This window comes from Palaemon carinicauda, chromosome 37, assembly GCF_036898095.1.
Source record: "Palaemon carinicauda isolate YSFRI2023 chromosome 37, ASM3689809v2, whole genome shotgun sequence".
Taxonomy (NCBI): domain Eukaryota; kingdom Metazoa; phylum Arthropoda; class Malacostraca; order Decapoda; family Palaemonidae; genus Palaemon; species Palaemon carinicauda.
In genome coordinates this window covers 56516310-56541309 of record NC_090761.1, presented here as the reverse complement: position 1 = coordinate 56541309, position 25000 = coordinate 56516310, and the positions used below count along the sequence as shown (strand labels likewise).

At 31.4% G+C, this 25000-nt stretch overlaps 1 protein-coding gene across 1 annotated transcript; it reads right to left on the bottom strand.

The window, feature by feature from the left end:
• Positions 1-2370: 2370 nt before the first annotated feature.
• LOC137629114 (uncharacterized) lies at positions 2371-9929 on the bottom strand. Its single transcript, XM_068360386.1, has 6 exons — positions 9779-9929; positions 7670-7806; positions 6714-6872; positions 4482-4748; positions 3588-3688; positions 2371-3157 (listed from the first exon to the last, which is right to left on the bottom strand). Exons 2-6 carry the CDS (start codon positions 7796-7798, stop codon positions 3034-3036), a joined length of 780 nt encoding a protein of 259 aa, XP_068216487.1. The 5' UTR covers positions 7799-7806; positions 9779-9929; the 3' UTR covers positions 2371-3033.
• Between the last annotated feature and the right edge of the window lie 15071 nt (positions 9930-25000).

The following is a 25000-nucleotide window of genomic DNA, read 5'->3' as shown; positions in this document are numbered from 1 at the left end:
TTTTTTTTTTTTTATAATAAACAAATCCTCATTTAGGTATAAGGAGACTTTCTTATAAATTATTTTCAAAGCCTCTTCTCCCTGTCGCTGTCTCTGTCTTTCTAGTTCATAGTACCCATTAAGAGAAGTAACTCCTTTTGTAGTGAGAAATCGCGGCCTATCAGTAAATTATAATTTCGTCTCTCAAGACAGCACCATTCTTCAGTACATAAATCGTCAACAATTCTGATCAACAAATTCTGACCAAATCAACTGTTACACGACTAAGGTGTTCAACTTTGTCTTATATTAATGATACACATTCATATTTGTCTATGAATATTTGTCCACATCATATAAGCTCGAGAATGCCACTCAACATACGACGAACATCCATACAAAATGAGATGGTACTTTGTCAACATGAATTAAACATACAAACAATGAGGTACATAAGAGAAGGGAGAGTGATAAAGGTATGTCATTAGATATTCTTTATTATGTTTATTTCACGATGATAGAAAAACAAGAACAATTAGAAAAAAAAACAATAAACTATATAAATGGAAATAACAATGCATGGGTATATGTCACATGTCATAGTTCAATTGTCACACGTCAAATGTTTGTCATTTAATCCCATTCCTTGATGCGATGATGGATGTCTGGTGGTTGACAAAACTGATAAATATTGCAGATGGTCGTAAGGTACATTGTGGGTTCATGTTGTATTATAAATGGAATTTATGTGTCCTTATAATCTATAAACACTTGTATGAATGTATATATATTTGTATATATATATATATATATATATATATATATATATATATATATATATATATATATATATATATATATATATATATATATATATATATATATAAATGTATATATATGTATATATATATATATACATATATATATATATATACATATATATATATATATATATATATATATATATATATATATATATATATATATATATATACATAACAAAAAACAGTTATTAAGAAACTAGTTGTGATGGGAATTTGAAAGAAAAAGAAGGAAGTGAACATACCAACAGAGAAAGAAAAATTTCAGACAAGCAACACAAGTATTAAACCAGTTTCACAAACAGTTATAACATACTCTTATACATACTCCCTCAAACACACATACATACATACACACACACACACACACACACACATATATATTTATATATATATATATATATATATATATATATATATATATATATATATATATATATATATATATATATATATATATATATGAGTGTGTGTACGTGTGTAACAAAATTTACACGTACACTGATAAACAATAATAGTAAGGGTTTTCAGCCATCAAAATTTGACATTAGAACATAACAAAATATGATTAGGCAATTTCTGAAAATATCATAGAAAAGGTAAACATATGTCCATTTTTTTTTTTTTTTTTTTTTTTTTTTTTTTTTTTTTTTTTGGTGCATTTTGAAATATCCAGTTGCTTGTCCGTATGAGATCAAAACATGTAGATTAGAAAAACGATGTCCAATGATGAAGATAAACAGAGATGAAATGCTATCGTGAAGGTGTTATATAAGAAACTTAATATCCCAATGAGTTTCTATATTTCTATTTTGCTTTAGAAAGCGGTTGTTTATTACTGAATAAATTTGTATTCATGCAAGGTATGAGAACAGCAATGATTCTAGAATATAAATTATTTTGCAACACGCTCAATATACTTGCATAATTAAATTTTCACATTTCAATCTGTAGGAATAAGTTGAATTTGCTATTGATTCTGCATGACGATGTTCGCATTAAAACAAAGGTTATGGGTAAGAATTTGCACATTTCAATCTGTAAGAATAAGTTGAATTTGCAATTGAATCTGCATGACGATGCTCGTATTAAAACAAAGGTTATGGGTGAGAATTTACAAATTTCTATCTGTAAGAATAAGTTGAATTTGCAATTGAATCTGCATGACGATGCTCGTATTAAAACAAAGGTTATGGGTGAGAATTTGCAAATTTTTATCTGCAAGAATAATGAGAATTTGCAATTGATTCTGCATGACGATGTTCTTATTAAAACAAAGGTTATTGGTAAGAATTTGCAAATTTTATCTGTAAGAATAGTGAGAATTTGCAATTGATTCTGCATGACGATGCTCGTATTAAAACAAAGGTTATGGGTAAGAATTTGCAAATTTTTATCTGCAAGAATTATGTAAATTTGTAATTGATCCTACACTGTGATGATCATATACAAACAAGATTATAGGTAAGAATTTGCAAATTTTTATCTGCAAGAATAGTGAGAATTTGCAATTGATTCTGCATGACGATGTTAGCATTAAAACAAATCTTATGGGTAAGAATTTACAAATTTCTATCTGTAAGAACAATGTAAATTTGCAATTGATCCTACTCTGTGATGATCATATACAAACAAGGTTATGGGAGAGTCCTGAGTATGGTCTGCCATCCCCAAAATGTATTATGGGAGTCTCTGAGTCTCAAAAGTCTCTTCATGGTGTGTGATGATAATCTTCTCACGCGTGGTGAAAATAAATATTAATAAATATAAAAAATAACAATATTTTCTTTACAACTAGAGAGAACAATATTTACAATTAAGATATTACCACGCGAAGCAAAATTTTAGGTAAAAATATATTCAAGGGATAATGATTATTAAGTTTTCTAAAATAAATGTTTAAGAAAAACATTCAAATAGCAAGAATTTTCATGTGAAATGTGTATTAAGGTTTCTTTATGATGCATACTTAACTATCAAAGCTAAATGTATAACGATGAATTTAAGATTAATAAGCAATTAACAGTACTTTTACCTAAAACCTTGACAATTTAGTGACAATATACAATAAAAAACGAGTTATCATAACGTATGCCTTTGTAGTCTCCGAAAGCACAATGGTCAGAATAGTCAGGTTTTACAGAAAAGAGAAGAAGTAAAATCAGCCATTTTGTGGAAAACCGTCTCCTACCATCTTAAGCGGTCTCGAAGCCAATCATGGGTTTTCATCTCCTTAGATTGTGTTGTAGTCTGCGTAGCCACACTGGAACTCCTTGCAGTCGGATTTCTTGAGAGCGGAGTCCTTGAATATCTTCAGCTTGTTTCTGTATATGGCCGGCGTTAGGAAATGCAGGATGCTGATTATGGGGAGAGAAAGACAATTGTTTAGATACTAGCGTACGCGACCCGTCAAAACTGACGGCTAAGTATTTAGATGGGTATGCATACATAAGCACACGCCACAAATATTATCAGGGTTTGACTACTACCTCTCCCCATACCCGAGGGACGGGGACAGCTGAGCGTGACCAAAAAGAAATATATATATATATATATATATATATATATATATATATATATATATGTATATATATATTTATATATAAATATATACATATACATATATATAATTATATATATATATATATATATATATATATATATATATATATATATACTTTATAGCAGCATACATATCATTTAACATTCTTAACCATTCTCCTTCTCTCTCTCTCTCTCTCTCTCTCTCTCTCTCTCTCTCTCTCTCTCTCTCTCTCTCTCTCTCACCTCAAGAAGCCTTTACGTCCATCGGCATATCTCCCGCTCTCACAAATGAGCCTCGATGAGCAGTCGTCTGTTTCGATGGCATCCATAACAAAAGATGTCACCTAAAAAAAAAAAAAGAAAATCATTATTACAATGTAAGAGAATCTTTATTTTCTTCTTTTGCCCTGGGTTAGAAAAAGTTATTTAGTTTCACATTCCATTGATATTTGTTCTTAGAAAATAAGACTTAATATTAAAATGTAATGAGAATATTTCTTGTTTTCTATTGTCATCTGAAAAAAAGGAATAAAGTTAAAATGTAATAAGATTTTTTTCTTATTTGCAGAGTTATCTACCTGATCAAGTGCTATTTGGATAACATTTCAGGATAAGGAATATGATAGACACCTATTTTTTGCAAATTAACTCACCTGATCAAATGCTCTCTGAATGACATTTAAGAATAAGAAAAATAATAGACACCTTTTTTTTGCAAACTTACCCCATCAAGTGTTACTTGGATGACATCTAAGGATAAGAAAAATAATAAATACTTTTTTTTTTTTTGCAGAGTTACCTACCTGATCAAGTGTTACTTGGATGTTATCTAAAGATAAGAAAAATAATAAATACTTGTTTTTTGCAGAGTTACCTACCTGATCAGGCGTTACTTGGATGTTATCTAAAGTTAAGAAAAATAATAAATACTTGTTTTTTTGCAGTTACCTACCTGATCAAGCGTTACTTGGATGTTATCTAAAGTTAAGAAAAATAATAAATACTTGTTTTTTTTTTTTTTTTTTTGAAGTTACCTATATGATCAAGTGTTACTTGGATGTTATCTAAAGTTAAGATTTTTTTTTTTTTTTTTTTTTTTTTTTTTTTTTTTTTTTTTTTTTTGCCAGAGTAACTCACCTGATCAAATGCCACTTGGGTGAGATTGCCCATGAAACCTTCCCCTTCGCCATCCTCAGACCTCGCCCTCCTTCCAGTTGCGACGGCTGGAATCCAGGCATTGTCTCCGATGATGTTAGGTTTGACCCCCAAGGGGTCAGGTTTCAAGGCGTTGATGGCGTTGATTGTGTCTCCTGGCAGCCCGAACGCTACCCGAGGGACCATGCCAAGGGCGTTCGCTGCGAGGACCCCTGCGAAGACCGTGATGACTATGACGGGAGCCAGAACCTGTAGGGAAACAAGAGAGAAATATAAACTAATATAAGATGTAAAATATAAAATATAAAATGTAAAATATAGATTATAAAATATGAAATATAAAATATGAAATATAAAATATAAAATATAAAATATGAAATATAAAATATAAAATATAGAAATATAGAAATATAGATATATAAAATATAAAATATAAAATATAGTGATATAGAAATATAGATATATAGAATATGAAATATTAAATATGAAATATAAAATATAAAATACAAAATATAGAATATGAAATATAGAATATAGGAATATAAAATATGAAATATAAAATATAGAATATAAAATATAGAATATAGAAATCTAAGATAACAAATATAAAATATGAAATATAAAATACAAAATATAAAATATGAAATATAGAATATAAAATATAAAATAAAAATTATAAAATATGAAATATGAAATATAAAATATAAGATATAAAATATAAAGATAAAATATAAGATATAAAATATAGAATATACAGACATTAAAAGATATAAACATATACAAATGACGGAATTTTTTGCAATAATTTTTTTTTTTGGCTCACTGTAAAAATATGATGGAAACTAAATAATGAATACTTCGATTTTAACTTTTCAAATGATACAAATAGGGAAGAATGGCGGTAATTTTTCTTTACGATTATATTTTTCTCATTGCGAAAATATGATTAAAACTAAATGATGGATGCTTTTATCATATCTTGTCAAATGACGCAAATAGGAAAAAATGGCGGTAATTTTTTGCGATAATTTTTTGCTCATTGCAAAAATATGATGAAAACTAAATGATGCATACTTTTATCTTATATTTTTTAATGATACGAGTAGGAAAAATGGCGGTAATAATTTTTGCAATAATATTTTTGCTCAATGCAAAAATATGATGGAAAATAAATAATGTATACTTTTAGTTTACGTTTTCAAATGATAAAAATGGTGAAAAACGGCGGTAAGTTTTTTGCGCTAATTTTTTGTTCATGGAAAAAATATGATGTACAATAAATAATGTATAATTTATCTTACGTTTTCGAATAATACAAATAGGGAAAAATGGTGATTATTTTTTCTGCTCATTGCAAAATATTATTACTTCTTCATGGGTTTTCTCAGATGCCAAAGTTTTTTTTTATTATTATTATTATTAAAGGTTATGCAAATTCCAGGGTGTGCTTACTAACACACTTTCACCCTAGTATATCATTTACAAGAAATCTGCACATATCTGCTAATATTTATTAAACCAGTATTACTATGCAATATCTATCACAACTAGAAAAGTATCTTTCGCGCTAAATTATATTGTTTTCTTATCCACATATTTTTTAGGCTTTATATTTGAAATAAAGTTTTGGTAAAATCTACGGGAAAATATCTCTATAAAGACCTTGAATTCTTACTATTATTACGTGAGACTTCAAATAAATATTAGGTATAAAGTTCACATTTCCAACCCTTTCAAATTCAAATAATGTTGTGATAAAACTCTACGGAGATAGCCTGCCATCTATAAATTGAATTCTAACAACAAACGAGTGATTATGACTTTAAATAAACAATTAAATATAAAAACCCAATTCAATTAAAATTAAGTTTCAACCCACTCAAATCCATGGCATGTTGTGATGAAACTCTACGGGAATAACCCGCCATCTCGACCTAAAAATAATTATAACAACTATAGTCCATTTCTTTTAGCGATGCATATTTGCACAGACTCGCAGCGGTGCCCTTTTAGCTCGGAAAAGTTTCGTGATCGCTGATTGGTTGGAATTATCTCGTCCAACCAATCAGCGATCCGGAAACATTTCCGAGCTAAAAGGGCACCGCTGCTAGTCGGTGCAAATATGCATCGCTAAAAGAAATGGACTATAAGTGATTAAGCCTTTAGAATAGATAAATATTATGTAAAAGTGATAAATCAATTTAAGATATTTACCGTGTCAATAGGACAGTAGTCCTTCTTATTACTGTCTGCTGGTTCTGCTGGTTCTGGTGGGGGCGCTTCCTCTACTGGATGGTAGTAGTAATATTGACCGCCACCAGTTCCTGTTGTCGCGTAGCTGTCAAGAACAGGAGCGTGTGCTGTGGGTGGGTGCTGGGAAAAGGATAGATAATGTATAACCTCACAGTTTATATATATAGAGGAAGATACCTAGATAGATAGTAAAAAAAAAACTATGTATATGTATATAAATACAGTATACATATATATATATATATATATATATATATATATATATATATATATATATATATATATATATATATATATATATACATATATATATATATATATATATATATGTGTGTGTGTGTGTGTATGTGTCTGTACATTATATATATTTATATATATATATATATATATATATATATATATATATATATATATATATATATATATATATATATACAGTATGTATATATAAATAAATATATACATATATATATATATACATATATATATATATATATATATATATATATATATATATATATATATATATACTATATATATACTATATATCTATTGATTAATATGTGTTTGAGTTTGTGTGTGCGTAATCCACTTAAGTCATAAGTTAACTTTATACAGACATTCAAACAACACACACAAACACATGCACACACACATTACACGTGACTTTAATAGATGTAAATAATAACTAAAAAAAGAGATTTAATATCGATTTTAGTCTTGGAAATATTTATCCACTGAAAAAAAAAATCTTTAATGATACATATTTCTAGTCGGACAAGGCCTCAAAACATATCCTTATGAGTTGAAATAATCTTGAGTAGTCTTCAGTCTTCCTCAAAAAAAAAAAAAAAAAAAAAAAAAAAAAAATCTATGAAACTTATAAACAGTTCAACAGGAATTAGAGCTTTCCTTACCGCGTGATGTTGATCGTCCCTCTTCATGAGGACTTTCGAAGGATCCTCAGCTCCGGGCCCCGAGGCGGGATTGACCGCCAGCGCCCCTCCGAGGCACCCGAGGAGAACTAACCCTGAGCGGATCCTCATGATGCAATCTGGAAAGAAGAAGTAGTTTTTGTTGATTGTTTTCGATATTCTTATTTTAAGGCCTTAATCAACATCAATTCAGACGTTCGTAAAAATTAAGAAGTTGGAGATAAAGATATTTCTTTGAAGTTTTTGTTGATTGTCTTCGATATTCTTATTTTAAGGCCTTAATCAACATCATTTGAGACGTTCGTGAAAATTAAGATGTTAGAGATAAAGATGTTTCGTTGATTTTTTTTGTTGATTGTTTTCGATATTCTTATTTCAAGGCCTTAATCAAAATCATTTGAGACGTTCGTAAAAATTAAGAAGTTGTAGTTAAAGAAGTTTCGTTGATGTTTTTGTTGATTGTTTTCGATATTCTTAATTCAAGGCCTTGATCAACATCATTTGAGACGTTCCTAAAAATTAAGAAGTTGGAGATAAAGATGTTTCGTTGATGTTTTTGTTGATTGTTTTCGTTATTCATATTTCAAGGCCTTACTCAACATCATTTGAGACGTTCGTAAAAATCAAGAAGTTGGAGATAAAGATGTTTCGTTGATGTTTTTGTTGATTGTTTTCTATTATCTTATTTTAAGACCTTAATCAACATCAATTGAGACGTTCGTAAAAATTAAGAAGTTGGAAATCAAGATGTTTCATTGATGTTTTTGTTGATTGTTTTCGATATTCTTATCTTAGGGCATTAATCAACATCATTTGAGACGTTCGTAAAAATTAAGAAGTTAGAGAGAAAGATGTTTCGTTGATGTTTTTGTTGATTGTTTTCGATATTCTTATTTCAAGGCCTTAATCAACATCATTTGAGACGTTCGTCAAGATTAAGAAGTTGGAGATCAAGATGTTTTGTTGATGTTTTTGTTGATTGTTTTCTAGTATCTTATTTTAAGACCTTAATCAACATCATTTGAGACGTTCGTAAAAAATTAAGAAGTTGGAGATAAAGAGGTTTCCTTGATGTTTTTGTTGATTGTTTTCTAGTATCTTATTTCAAGGCCTTAATCAACATCATTTGAGACGTTCGTAAAAAATTAAGAAGTAGGAGTCAGAAACATTTCTTTGATGTTTTTGTTTTCTTTTTTTATTTTCGTTTTATGGTCTAAATCAACAGCGTTTGAAATTCGTAAAAATTATTTTCAAGTATATTAAATTCTTATTTTAATTTTTAGCATATTATGTGCAAAATACTCCTAAATTATCTGTACTAATTTGAATTTTTGTAAAGTTGATTTAGTAATTCAAGGTTAATGTTTTTTTTTTATTCAGTAGATTATTCCAATTTCATATGTTCTGTATAAATTTTGCTCTAGAAGAAAATTGAATTTGAAGTTTCTTTCGAAATCTCTTTAGTTAGCTATACAAAACGCAGTTTTTATATAGATATAGGCATTTTTAAAAAATCTTATTATTATTTCTTGAAAATTTAGTAAATTAACTATACGAAATTAAGCTTTTATAATGGATATAAGTAATTTCTAAAAAAAATATTCTAGATACTAGATAAGAAGGAAATAATAAGAGTAGTAAAAGTAACATTTAATAAATAAAAAAAAAAAAAATTCACGTAATTATACCTATTCAAAACAAAACAACTGTTTAAATTTGTTTATCATAATTTGAATGATATTCAAGAATAAAATATTTTTTGACATGGAGTGATAAAAAAAATAGAAAATAAACTCAGACGAAAGAAATTAACTGACATTCGTTCATGTTAGCATGAAATAACAAATAGATAATACAAATAGATAAAGACAGCTTTTTTAAAAAACATTATTTTAATTTGAATGAAACTCCAGGAGCAAATATTTCTGTTTTTGGCAAATAAAAAAAAAAAAATATTACCAAAGATAAAAGCAGACGAACCGTTTGTTTACCTTATCTTTCCAATACTTCAGACATTGAGTGATAAAAAAAAATCAAAATTAGCAAAGATAAAAAGCAGACGGTTCCCTGACTGCGAGACCACCAACTTACCTTTCCACTCGTAAACAGGATACGTAAATAGGATCTGCACTGTAATGTACTGACGTCCTTTATAACAGCGTGATCCCCAGGGGTTCCTACCACTCGCGTTTTGTGCTCAACTATGGGTGCGTATGGGTAATGGCTAACCTCTTATAGGCGAGCGTCTTTTGTCTCCTTGCATCTCGTGGGGGTAGATTAGAGGGGGGAGGGGGGTGGTTACGGGGGGGGGGTGACGATAAAAATTGTCCCCGCCCCCTTTACTTCATTGGGGTACTAATAGTCGAATGATGTCAGCACAAAAGAAAGTTCTGAGCGAATGTCATTGGTGATATTAGAGCAGTTGGGTGTGATCGATATATTATGTTTTTTTTTTGGAAATTTATTATTGCTTTGATATGGCTTAATTCAAAATGGAATTCCAAAATAGAGAATTTTGTGAAATGATACTTGGAAATTCATTATTATATCGAAATGTCAATTGAAAGTTCGGATTTCAAATCGAGCTAGAAAGATGAAAATTTATTATAATTCTTAACATAAAGATAAACACCTTTATTAACCCAATAATGACACGTGAGCATTACAAATGTACAGGTTTCCATTTGCCAAGAATCATTTCTAAAAATGAAATCTTCTTGAAAATCCGTAACATTTAGAAATCTGGGAAGACTTAAAAAGGGCATCGATGATTAAAATGCAGACTGGCAAGACTTCTTTAGGATGGATTCGTCTACAGAGGCAAAGGTAAGTTCACTGATAAATGATAATAAAGATCAGAGGCTTTAGCTATTTCTAATGCATTGAACTGAATGAAATAATTTTGCTAAAGTGTTATTCACTAGAACGACGAGGATGAAAAATGAAAGAAAATGAAAGAATCTTCAACATGAATAATATTCTGTGTGATGCTGACGTCAAAATAGAATAGGTTGACTATCCCATTCTTGAGACAGGATACAAAGGGAAGAAAGAGAAATCTTTGAATGAAATTAACACCTTATAAAAGGCGTTACTTGCATTCTAAAATCGATAGTAAGGCCGAGTTAGAAATTAATAAGAAAGCTTACATAGACGTTGATATATCTTAGTATATTTGAATGAATTACTTCTCTACCCGTGCAGTAATAGTAATTGTACTATAGTGGTAATTTTCCTACTATGTAGATTTGAGAACAAAGCCTTCAGAAAAATATTGGTAGCTAAATGGCAGGACAGGATTAGAAATGAGACTAAGAGATTACTTGAGTGCTATATGTGGAGGAGAACATGGTGAGAGGTAGATGGGGATGGTTTGGGCATGCTCTTTGCACTCCCCAAGAGAGATTAGTTCACCAACTGTTTAAATGGGCTCCACAAGGCTCTAAAAGAGTTGGAAGACCCTGGTCTACATGAGTGAGGACTATGAAGCGTAAATTATAGGATGATGAATGGAGAAGTATGGATTTAAAAGCTCAAGATAGAGACGACTGGCGAAATCTAACCGAAGCCCTTTGCGTCAATAGGCGTAGGAGGAGTGGAGATGATATTAAACCTGTGGGAATGCTCCATAAAAAAACAATTAAATTAACACTATATAAATACCATTTGTCTCTGTTTTACCGCCATTTGTACAGCAACTTCTATTACAATATACCTGCTATCTTGTTTCGTTGCCAAGTAACAGACATCAAACAGACATCTTAGGATCTAACAGGATATTAAAAGATGTTAGTCACTGGAGAGAACCTGCATCAATGAGGCTATATTACTATAAAATATTACTATAAAATATTACTACAAAATATTACTAGAAAATAGTATTATCTCAGAGGATATATTGTTTTCATTATCGGAAGAAGGAAAAGCTGATTATATCCATGATATTGAAATATTAATCAATTTATTATTATTATTATTATCATTATTATTATTATTATTATTATTATTATTATTATTATTAATATTATTATTATTATTATTTTTTTATTTGTTATTATTATTATTATCATTATTATTATCATCATTATTCTTATTATTATTATCATTATTATTATTATTATTATTGATATTATTATTATTATTATTATTATTATTATTATTATTATTATCATTGAAGTTGTTGTACAAGAAGAGCTTGCGTTGAAATGGGTGTAACAGAAAGTCCATTAACCTCATAAACAAAAACTGTCAAGAATAAAATGCCTGTATTTGAAAAATAAAAAGCATAGTAAAGTATAATAAACCTCTAAAAACTAAGGAAAGAACGAAGACCACTAAAACAACTTGAATGATTAAATAAAAACTATTGAGAAAATCAAATGTTATTGAGGCACTTTTGGATGGTGGAATCTTTTAAATTTTTAGAGGAGCTAAAAAAGTTCCCAAGTTTTGATGTACATTGAATGAAAAGTTCATATACTGCCTAGTATTAGCCAGAACCACACGTGCCACCTCGACAGAATGTGACCAGTGGCTCCCTTTGGATAGGATATTGGATATCAACTCATTTCAGAAGTAGCAAGCAGCTGTAGCAATTATTAACTCCTTTCAGGTTTAAGTATCTTAAAGATCGGTCATGAATGGCAGAGGCAAGGAACAGTGACAATGTCCTAGTGACTGACCATATATACACATGATCAGCGCCGAAACCGCTTACCCATCAAGTTAGGAACAGGGAGAGCCAGACAATGGTGCTGATGACTCAGCAGGTGAACTTATAGACCAGCCAATCAATGTATACCTATAGTCGATTTTTTTAGTGAGGCAGATTTGCATCGACTCGCAGGGGTGTCATTTTAGCTCGGAACAGTTTCCTGATCGCTGATTGGTTGGACAAGATAATTCTAACCAATCAGCGATCAGGAAACTTTTCCGAGCTAAAAGGGCACCGCTGCGAGTCGGTGCAAATCTGCCTCACTAAAAAAGATTGACTATAGTTCACAATGATGGTGAGAAAACAGATACTACTAGAAACCAACAAGCTTTAGCAAGGTTCAAATCCCCGTCCAACAGATCGCTAGGCAGGAACGTTTCCAATAGCCCATCACAACAGTAAGATATAGCAGGCCTTAGCTCTAAATGCTTAGTCAAAAGAAGTGATGGGCTGAGTCCCAAACGCAAATGTAAAATACACATAAAAATTGGGAATAGCACTTTAGCATAGTATTTCGACGGTGTGAATGTTCCACGAAGACAGTTGCTTTAAGAAGCACGTAAGGATACAAGCATAAATAACATGGAATCACACATATATAATTTTGATTGTTGCCTTTTTTCTCATTTTTATAAACTTTCTTATATTTCAGACAATAAGACAATGCATTAAGAAGCACGCAAAAGCATAGATTCACAGAGGTATACAAGCATACATAACATAGCATCACGAATATACGTTTTGTTTTTGTCTTTTTTATAGTTTTTATAAACTTTTTGTTTTACATTTCAGAGGCAAAAAGGCTTTATGCTTCTTTAACGACTAAACTCTACCCTTCGAGCATTCCTTGTTTTTCTTCAAGCCTTTATCAATAAACAACAAGTGTATTAATATAATTCTGAAAGTTTATTTAAATATCAAACCAATGCAAAACATATCATGAGAATATCGTATTGCAATACAAATTTAAATAGAAAATTAATAAAATTAAACATTTTCATTTTTCATAAGAAAGCTTGGCAAAATATATATTATTTAGATTACCTTTGACGAACATCTATATAATGCTTTGGACAAGAATGTCTGGTTAACCATGTTGGAGAAACATACCAATCTTTCTTCCTATTTCTTTTCATGCATTCATTTTTGTATTGTCCTTTCCAGCTCATCAACTCCTTAAACTTTAGATTGTTTCGTTCTTTACCTCCTATTTCAAGAAACTGTACCTTGGATAAGGCCTCGAAATTATATTAATATATCCCAATGATGTCCTTTTAATTTCTAAAAGAAGAATTCACCCATTTTTCGTCTACTCACTTTCGTATTGTCCTATTTAGCTGTCCAACACCTTAAACTTTAACTTGATTTGTTTTTTAGATCTTATTTCAAGAAACTGTACCTTGGGTAAGGCCTACGAAATCCTATTAACATATCCCAATGGTGTCCTTTAATTTTCTATAAAAAAAAAAAAGAGAAAAAAAAAATTCCGGTTGGTAATCAAAATAATAAGAAAATAATATTTACTCAGTCTTAAAGGGGAATATTATTCTTGTAGAGATTTTGAGATTCAAAAAATTCTTGATGTAATGTTTGATATGCATTCCATAATTATCTTGGTCAGATGAAATGTATTTGATATAGTTTATGTTGATAGTGTTGTTAAATTGTGAATATATGCAAATATACAGGACAACAATGAACTCCTGTGACATTACAGCAATTTTTTTTTCATGTAATCGAGTTTTTTATGATTTACTGATTATGAGGATATAAAAAAACAAGCTATTATTGAATTTTTATAATTTAGGGAGCTTAAAGAGAGTTTTAAAAAAAGTAAATTACTAAGTGTTTATGATTTATGGTACATGAAGACAATTTTTAATATGGGGAAAAAGTTCAGTTTTTAAGACATATGGGAAAAGTTGAGTTTTTAAGATTTAGTGAACATAAGATATATTTTATTAAAGGAAAATTTTAGAATTTATATGACTAGTGAATATGAGGAAATGGTTTTAAAAATTTGAAATTTATTGAGTTATTGGGTGTTAAATGGCAGGACAGGATTAGAAATGAAATTATAAGAGAGATTACTCGAGTGTCATATGTGGATAAGATCATGATGAGGAGTAGATGAAGATGGTTTGGACATGTGGTCTTAGCTCTAAACAAGAGAGATTAGATCAGCAAACGTTTAAATGGGCTCCACGAGGCACTAGAAGAATTGGAAGACCCAGGCGTACATTGCTGAGGGCTATGAAGCGTGAAGTAGATGATAATGAATAGAGAAGTATTGATTTAAAAGCTCAAGATAGAGACAACTGGCGAATTCTAACCGAGGCCCTTTACGTCAATGGGCGTAGGAGATGATGATGATGATGATGATAGAGTTTTTATGATTTTGTAAACATGAGGACAGTCTTAAAAAAAGGGTCAATTATATCCCATCAAAGTTGACGATTCTCTGACTGGAGACAAATATTACCAAAATGGAATCAATACCAGACGCCTTTTCTATAAAAAAAAACTCATAGTCCCAATTTTATAGAAATAAATGAAAAGCAAAAAATTACAGGGTAAAAAAGATCAATGATCAAGAGGACGTGTAATCTGATGCCTTTTACTTGCCCAGGCCCGACTCAAACTAGGAAAATGAAAATGGAAGAAGAATGCTGGGGTTAGATAAGAGAGTTCCAAAGCTTAACAATAAGAAAAGAAAAAAAAAATGCTTTTTACTCTTATGGCACCCTAGCAGTACGACCCTAACTCGGCTGAGCCCCTTGCCAGGAAGGAGGAACTAGGAGGATAAATCCCCTTTTATTTCTCTTTGGATATCGGCTACCTCCCAAAATTGGGGGAAATAGATAGATAGATAGATAGATAGATAGATCATATTTTGATGTATAATCAGAAATGAGTTGGTAAAAATCAACAAGGAACTGAAATAAAAAATTCTTTTTGTATATCAGCTATCTCCGAAAAAGGGTGCAAGTAGATAGATAGATAGATAGATAGATGGATAAATATATAGATAGATAGTTAGATAGATAGATTATATTTTAATGTACAACCAAAAATAGGTTAGTAAAAAACATCGAGAAACTAAAAAGAAAAAAAAAATGTCTTTCTTTTTGGATATCGGCTACCTCCTAAAATTGTGCAATAGATAGATAGATAGATAGATAGATAGATATATTTAGATAGACAGATCATATCTTAATGTATAACCAAAAATAGGTTAGTAAAAAAAATACATCGAGATACTAAGAGGAAAAATTTCCCTTTTTTTTATGTCGGTTATATCCTAAAATAAGGTGATAAATAAATAGATAGATAGATAGATAGATGTATAGATAGATAGATCATATATTCATGCATAACTAAAAATAGAGCAGTAAAAAAACATCATTGGAACCGCCCCCGTCACCTTCCAATCCACTCGGAAATCTCTTCAGATTACAGCAACTGAGCGGAATTACAAACGAAGTCTGGTGATCTCAAACATTCGTTATGCTGGACATGGAATCGCTGGATGGATCCCATGTACGACGGCGTTTAGCTGGTGACCAGAAAGAGAGATTCCTGAATGCTGTTGTAGTCGGCTCGTGTGTACTGATTTTCATTATCATCCTATCCACGGTCTAGGTATCTAGATTTCCTAGACCGTGGTCCTACCTAGATTCGTTTTACGACGGGTGGACCCCGTTGGTTGCAATGTGGTATAACGTTTTTTTCATTGGTATATTAAATAGAAAAATTGTTGTAAAGTGATATGCTATAACTGGAAGCAAATGGAAATAAACATGCAAATGAGAAACTACTTTTGAAAATATGTTAGGTTGGCATACCGTTTTCTTCATTCAATAGGAAATTATAATAAAGTAATACGATGTAGAAGCAATTGAGAAATAACAAATTAGTTATTTGTTAAAGTAATTTCTGTGTCTGGCAATTGTATTAGGTCAGATTATATCACTTAGTGACCTAAAGATATACTTAGGCCTAGTTTATGATGTGATATCTTTTCATTTGAAATACAGACTGACTTTTTGACAATTCAGTAAACACAGTGGTTGAACAGGGATATAAACTTTTTCTCTGTTTTAACTTCCATTGGAACTAGTCAAGAGCCCTCTAGTGATTTGAATTCCAAACAGTATTAGAGAGCAGGTAGATATGCTACGCTACTTATAATTACACATGGTTCAGAGGTATTCAGATTATAAGTAAATTATTCATACTGCCAATTACCATACGCAATAAAAACCCATATACTGTGAACTCTCGCTAGACCCATACATAGAGCAGCAGAGAAATCTGACTTGATAAGCAGCTGTAATCTAAACCATAATTCCTCTATGTCTAAAAAGGTAGATATTCATAGTCAGCTATGAATACATATCTATAGAAAGACTCACCTCCGTATTTATTCATTCAGCCAGGAGGCTTGGCGCGCTCTTACTCATGACTTGTCTGAAGTTAGGTCTGGTATATTTTTGCCTTGAGTAAGAAGAACATGAAGAGAATATTAAATGTAAACTCTCTCTCTCTCTCTCTCTCTCTCTCTCTCTCTCTCTCTCTCTCTCTCTCTCTCTCTCTATAATGGAAAAAGGGTAAAATTGTATTGGCTTTTCACTCCTAATGAGTATTTACCACACACGTTTGGAAACTATATTTATAATCTCTCTCTCTCTCTCTCTCTCTCTCTCTCTCTCTCTCTCTCTCTCTCTCTCTCTCTCTCTCTCATGGAAAAAATAGTAAAATTATTTTGGCTTTTCATTCTTAATGAGTATTACCACTTACGCTCTGGAAACCATTTTTTATTCTCTCTCTCTCTCTCTCTCTCTCTCTCTCTCTCTCTCTCTCTCTCTCTGAGTTGCATGGTGATTAGAAAGCGGACGCAAGATGCTATTTTCGGTAGCGCAAGTCATCGTTAGTTGCAGTAAAGTGACCTACCTTAACGCAGATGATTTAAGCATAGGCCTAATCCACCTCTCTTAAAGACAATATAAGTGAAGAAAGAGAACAAAAGTAAATTAGGAGTCATTTCCTCATATTGTCAGTAAATCCCATTTAGTAATAACCCCTTCATCGGCAATAGGCCTAAGATGGATTTAAGAGGTTGGGTGTTTTGATAGGCCGATAACAGGAAGACCAATAGGTTCATGAACTACTTTAATTAAGAAGGGAATAGGAATGACACACATTTTCTATATACATATATATATATATATATATATATATATATATATATATATATATATATATATATATATATATATACATACATATGTATATATATATATATATATATATATATATATATATACATATGTATGTATATATATATATATATATATATATATATATATATATATATATATATATATATATATATGTATATATATATGTATACAAGTATATATATTTATCTATTTATATATATATATATATATATATATATATATATATATATATATATATATATATATATATATGTACATACATATACATACATACATACATACATATATATATGTATATATATATATATATATATATATATATATATATATATATGTATATATATATATATATATATATTATGCATATATATATATATATATATATATATATATATATATATATATATATATATATATATATATATATATAATGTGGCATTCCTATTCCCTTCTTAATTAAAGTAGTTCATGAACCTATTAGTCTTCCTGTTATCGGCCTATCAAAGCACCCAACCTCTTAAATCCATATTAGGATATATGGATAATGAGATAGATAAGCATACGCGTGGAGATCATCACGCACTGAATTTATTCTAGTCACGATAACACTGGGTTTGGCGACACTTAGACAACGACTACGAATGAGATGGTTGAAAACACAAGACTGGTTTATTGAATTTTTCAAAGACTGGGTTTTACAAAATGGAAAGAAAGATGAGGAAATGTGAGGGTTGAGGGAGAGAAAATTAACGAAATGATCGCCAGCCTAGGGTTCGAACCCTGCTCAGACTCGATAGTTTATTTGGTCGCTGCAACCTCACTATCCTTGTGAGCTAAGGATAGCAGGTTTGTGGGAGCCTATAGGTCTACCTGTTGGAGTCATCAACAGCCATTGCAAACTAGATTAGCGATTAATTCTCCCCGCTCAAGCTCCATAGTTTCTTGTAGTGTCTGCAACCTAACCATCCTTGTGAGTTAAGGATGGGAGGCTCGGGGAGTGTAAAGATCTACATGCTGAGTCATCAGCAGTCATTGCCTGGCCCTCCCTGGTCCTAACTGAGTGGAGAGGAGGCTTGGGCGCTAGGTCATTGGTACTGTCCCTTGCCTCTGCCATTCATGAGCGGCCTTTAAACCTTTAAAAAGTATAGGGCAATGCTTCTTAACCTTGTCTGTTTATATGCAACCCTTTCACTATATATCAGAATGTCATTCCCCCTCATTTTCAAGATTTTCTGCTTCAAAAAATGATAAGAATATAATACAAAAATTCTATTATTTTATCCATAGCTATTTTTCCTTATTGGAGACCACCTTGGGGTTATAGCATCCTGCTTTTCCAAAAGGATTGTAGCCTAGCTGATAATAATAATAATAATAATAATAATAATAATAATAATAATAATAATAGTAATAATGATAATAATAATATTAATAATAATAATAATAATAATAATAATAATAATGTCTAAGGAGTTTATTTGCCTATACGGTACTTCATAGGCAATGTAATAGAATTTATGTTTTCCATACATATAGAGTATTGATCCTACATTATATAAAGCCATTGGCCACTATCACAAATGTTTCCGCACATTATATACACTGTTAAAAATTCGCCTTAAAAATACGGTAGAAATCCCGGAATAAATGTTGCCAGGCATTTGCCGTTTTAAAAACAGATATATTGACGCAACGAAGTGATATTACGATCACCAACCAGTGAAAGATAATGACAAAGAGGGGTTAAAAATTACGGTCGCCTGTATTTTACTGAAATACGGCTGAGAACAGTCATTTTTACGGCGAATTTTTTATCAAAATTACGGTTTTTTTGTAATAGTGTAGTATGACACCTTTATTAAGCCGATGTTGAAAGTCATCTGAGAGGAAGAAGAACAGTTAGGCAGAGGAATTCCTTTTACAACAATCTGAGGACGTACACCCTGGCACACCCTCACTGAGCAGCGAGTAACCAAGCAGATAACTGCAGAATGGAATCAGTGATCGGAGTGGCTACACTCGGGCACACTATTCTATCTAATTTCTCTTCCTCTTGTTTTGTTAAAGTTTTTATAGTTTGAATAGGAGATAGTTATTTCAATGTTGTTCCTCTTCATAGAACATTTTATCTTCCTTGTTTCCTTTCCTCACTGGGCTATTTTCCCTGTTGGAGCCCCTGGTCTTATAGCATCCTTATTGTCCAACTAGGGTTGTAGCTTAGCAAGTAATAATAATAATAATAATAATAATAATAATAATAATAATACACACGGGAACTCTCCGCTCAGTGATGGTGTGAAAGGGTGCACTTTCTTAAAGCGAGGTGTGTCAGGAACTCCTATGGCTAAACTGCACTATTCACTTTATTCATCTTAAAAATGCATTGGATAAACAAGCATCTCGATCCTCAGCTTATCATATCGCCTGTCATGTTAATCAATTGACTCACTTGTTTAGGGATTATCTCAAAGAGAGGGTTAACATTTTCAATCAATATAAAAAGGGATTTAAAACTTCTTTTAAAAAAGTTTTCATGACTAGATATATTTTTCCATTTAAAAAATGTCTAGATAAATAGTAAAAATTGTAATTGTAAATATAGTATATTTTAAATACTAATCATATAGATATACAATGATGTATATATGTTATAAATTGTAAGATTATGAATATGCATTCCATATTAAAAATGAAATCAACATCAGCCAACAGATTTAGCTGCATAAGCCCCCAAATTTAGGAAGGGATTCGTGGGCAATATCGGTCGTTCTACTACATGTCTTTTCTGCATAATATTATACGCTGAAGTGACATTAATCCCTTCTCTCTTATACATTTTGCAAGAGCCAAGGAAACTCAGGTGCGTAATCACTCAAGATCTCGTAGTGCCATAGCCTCTGTACCCTGGTCTTCCACTGTCTTGGGGTTAGAGAGTTCTCTTGTCAAGGGTACACTTAGGAACACTATTCTATTTCTTTCCTTATTTCCGTTTCCTCAGTAAGCTATTTTCCCTGTTGGAGTTCTTGGGTTTATAGCATTCTGCCTTTCCATCTAGGGTTATAGTTAGCTAATAATGATGAAAATAATAATAATAATAATAATAATAATAATAATAATAATAATAATAATATTATTATTATTATTATTATTATTATCATACTACTACTACTACTACTACTAATAATAATAATAATAATAATAATAATAATAGTAATAATAATAATAATAATAATAATAATAATAATAATAATAATAATAATAATAATAATAATGGTTTAATAGCCAGTAGGGAACTAAATACTAATGTATGTAAGACAAGATGCATGAGAAAAATAAGTTTCTATCCATTAAAAATGTCATGATGAAATTTACAATGAAAATTGTATGGTAATTCTGCTTATTATTATTTTCTATAACTTTCAGTTATTATTATTATTATTATTATTATTATTATTATTATTATTATTATTATTATTATTATTATTATTATTATTATTAATATTATTGTTATTATTATTAAGTCAATAACTTCTTTTACGGGGATATTTGTATATAATAACAATTATAGAAACCTAAATAAATCTAACTTCATCATTGTATTAAAAATTATTGTTAAAGATTTAATTTTTCCTTTTTAACAAATATTATTATTATTATTATTATTATTATTATTATTATTATTATTATTATTATTATTATTATTATATGATACCTATAATTAAATTACCTTTCTTGATAAGATTCCCCAAGCTCACACCTGTAATATTAATTTTTAATCTTACTTTTACTCCTATTTAATATAATATATACTTGAAATAATATTATACAAGACAATAAGAATACTATGATGTGTTTAAAACATCTACGAACAAAAACTGGTCCTGGAATAAAAAGATCTTGAATTAGCCCACCAACAAAGGTGTACGTGAGACTTCAAATGAAAATCATTAAGATAACACGTCATCTTGGACGTAGGGACAAGAGAATTCCTGTTCCAGAGAGAGAGAGAGAGAGAGAGAGAGAGAGAGAGAGAGAGAGAGAGAGAGAGAGTTATCTTGACTCCAAGACAGTTACAACGTCTTGGGGAGGTAAATAATTACCGAAGCATGAGCCCCTTGTGTTACAACGACAAGGTGAGTCTGTCGGTGATCGCTTTCTGTTGAAGGAAGGCGCCCAGTGTGCCATCTGTGTGTTGATTTTCAAAGTAAAAAGAAGACGCCCTGGTTGAACGAAGAGCATGAGTTCACCGTCAGCTGCAGGCATTATTTACCTTCAATGGACGAAGAGGCATTTTAGACAATACTAGTCATTGGTGAAATAAACACCGAACTTATCCTCAGACCAGTAGATTTATTGGACAAGACCCTCTTTGGACCAGACCTAAAGACAACAAGATACCCTTATCCGCATTTTAAAATCAGCTTTGGAAGAAAGATCTTCTGCAAGGGTGCCTACTAGATCCCGCTTCAATATTAATTGGCCGTAACTCTCCTATTTTTATTTTAATACAGAACCTTGTTCTGTTATACATTTTCATTGTTACCAAGAAAAAGCGGTGATTGTGAAATCTGAAATATTATGTATTTTTCAAAAAGTTGATTATACGTGCTTATATCCTTACATACAAACTCACGAACATAAATGTCCATTATTTTCTGCGTCTGTGCGTGTGTTTCTATACACTGTAGAGAGAGAGAGAGAGAGAGAGAGAGAGAGAGAGAGAGAGAGAGAGAGAGAGAGAGAGAGAGAGAGAGAGAGAGAGAGATATCATTCTAAAGTTTCAGAGAGAGAGGGAGAGAGAAAATATCATTCTAAAGTTTCAGAGAGAGAGAGAGAGAGAGAGAGAGAGAGAGAGAGAGAGAGAGAGAGAGAGAGAGAGAGAGAGAGAGAGAGAGAATATCATTCTAAAGTTTCAGAGAGAGAGGGAGAGAGAAAATATCATTCTAAAGTTTCAGAGAGAGAGAGAGAGAGAGAGAGAGAGAGAGAGAGAGAGAGAGAGAGAGAACATCATTCTAAAGTTTTAGAGAGAGAGAGAGAGAGAATATCATTCTAAAGTTTTAGAGAGAGAGAGAGAGAGAGAGAGAGAGAGAGAGAGAGAGAGAGAGACAGAGAGAGAGAGAGAGAGAGAGAGAGAGAAATTATCATTCTGAAGTTTCAGAGAGAGAGAGAGAGAGAGAGAGATAGGGGAAAGATCATTCTAAAGTTTCAGAGAGAGAGAGAGAGAGAGAGAGAGAGAGAGAGAGAGAAAATAGTATAGAAAATCTTTATTCAAGAGAGGAGAGAGAATACAGATAAGATCACTCACTGGCCTAGTTATACCTATTCTCTCTAGTCTCCCTATTCTAATTTTTGTATACATTTGTGCCTATACTGACTTAGAAAGCAGTTAATTTATTCCAAAGTCCTTTTTTACTATCAGGAAACATAAGTTGATCTCTGAATGTAATTTTCAAAATATGAATTATTTCTAATTATCTTATTTTCTATTATTCAGCTACTCAGATTTCCTTCAACTAAAATCTTATTTTTTAGCGACGGCATTCATAATTACTGACTGATTGATTAATTATATAATGATTTATATGGGGTATTAACTACCATGGTCAGTGAAGCCGATGATCAAATCACAGAAGAAAATGAATCGAATAAACACATTTAAAGATAAGATCACAACATAAGAAGAACTTAGTATTATTATCATTATTATTATTAGTAGTAGTAGTAGTATTATTATTATTATTAGTAGTAGTAGTAGTAGTAGCACTTGCTATACTACAACCCTAGCTGGAAAGGCAGACTGCTAAAAGCCCTGGGGCTCCAACAGGAAAATAGCCCAGTGAGGAAAGTAAATAGGGAAATTACTAGTAATTAACAATTAAAATAATATATTTTAAGAACAACAACATAAAAACAAATCTTTCACATATAAACTATGACAACTTTAAAAAAACAAGAGGAAGAGAAACAAGCAAGATAGAATAGGGTGCCCAAGTGTACCCTCAAGGAAGAGAACTCTACCCCAAGACAGTGAAAGATCATGGTACAGAGGCTATGGCACTATCCAATGACAAATTGAATGACATAAAATTCAATTAGCATTCTCTTCATTATTTTTTTAAATGGAATAGCTTGTTACTAACTTACTAAATACTGGGGTTCGAGTCCCGCCAAAACTCGTTGGTTCCTTTGGTCGCTGCAACCTCACCATCGTTATGATCTTAGGATCAGGGGTTTGGGAAGCTTATAGGTCTACGTACTAGTCATCAGAAGCCATTGTCTGCCCCACCCTGGTCCTAGCTTAGGTGGAGAGTTGACTTTGGCGCTGATCATATGTTTATATATGGTCAGTCTCTTGGGCATTATCCTGCTTGCTAGGACAGCAGCCTTTAAACCTTAAAGGAGGGAGTTCCCAAGACCTATTAGACTCATAACAAGCTCATAATTTAGCTCCATGAATATGATCAGTCTCTAGGGCATTGTCCTTCTTGCTAGGAAAATGCCCTCTACCATTCCTAAGCAGCCTTTAAACCTTTAAGGACGGAGTTCCCAAGATCTATTAGACTGACATTGAACTCATAATTCAGCTGTATATATATGTTCAGTCTGTAGGGCATTGTCCTGCTTGCTAGGACAATGCCCTCTACCATTTATGTGTGGCCTTTAAACCTCCTAGGAGGGAGTTCCTAAGACCTCTTAGACTCATATTAAACTCATAATTTAGCTGCATATATATGGTCAGTCTCTAGGGCATTGTCCTGCTTGCTAGGACAATGCCAGCTACCATTTCTAAGCATCCTTTAAACCTTTAAGGACGGAGTTCCTAAGACCTATTGGACTCATATTAAACTCATAATTTAGCTGCATATATATGGTCAGTCTCGTGGGCGTTGTCCTGCTGGCTAAGACAATGCCCTCTACCATTTATGTGTGGCCTTTAAATCTCCTAGGAGGGAGTTCCCAAGACCTATTAGACTCATATTAAACTCATAATTTAGCTGCATATATATGGTCAGTCTCTAGGGCATTGTCCTGCTTGCTAGGACAATGCCAGCTACCATTTCTAAGCATCCTTTAAACCTTTAAGGACGGAGTTCCTAAGACCTATTGGACTCATATTAAACTCATAATTTAGCTGCATATATATGGTCAGTCTCGTGGGCGTTGTCCTGCTGGCTAAGACAATGCCCTCTACCATTTATGTGTGGCCTTTAAATCTCCTAGGAGGGAGTTCCCAAGACCTATTAGACTCATATTAAACTCATAATATAGCTGCATATATATGGTCAGTCTCGTGGGCGTTGTCCTGCTGGCTAAGACAATGCCCTCTACCATTTATGTGTGGCCTTTAAATCTCCT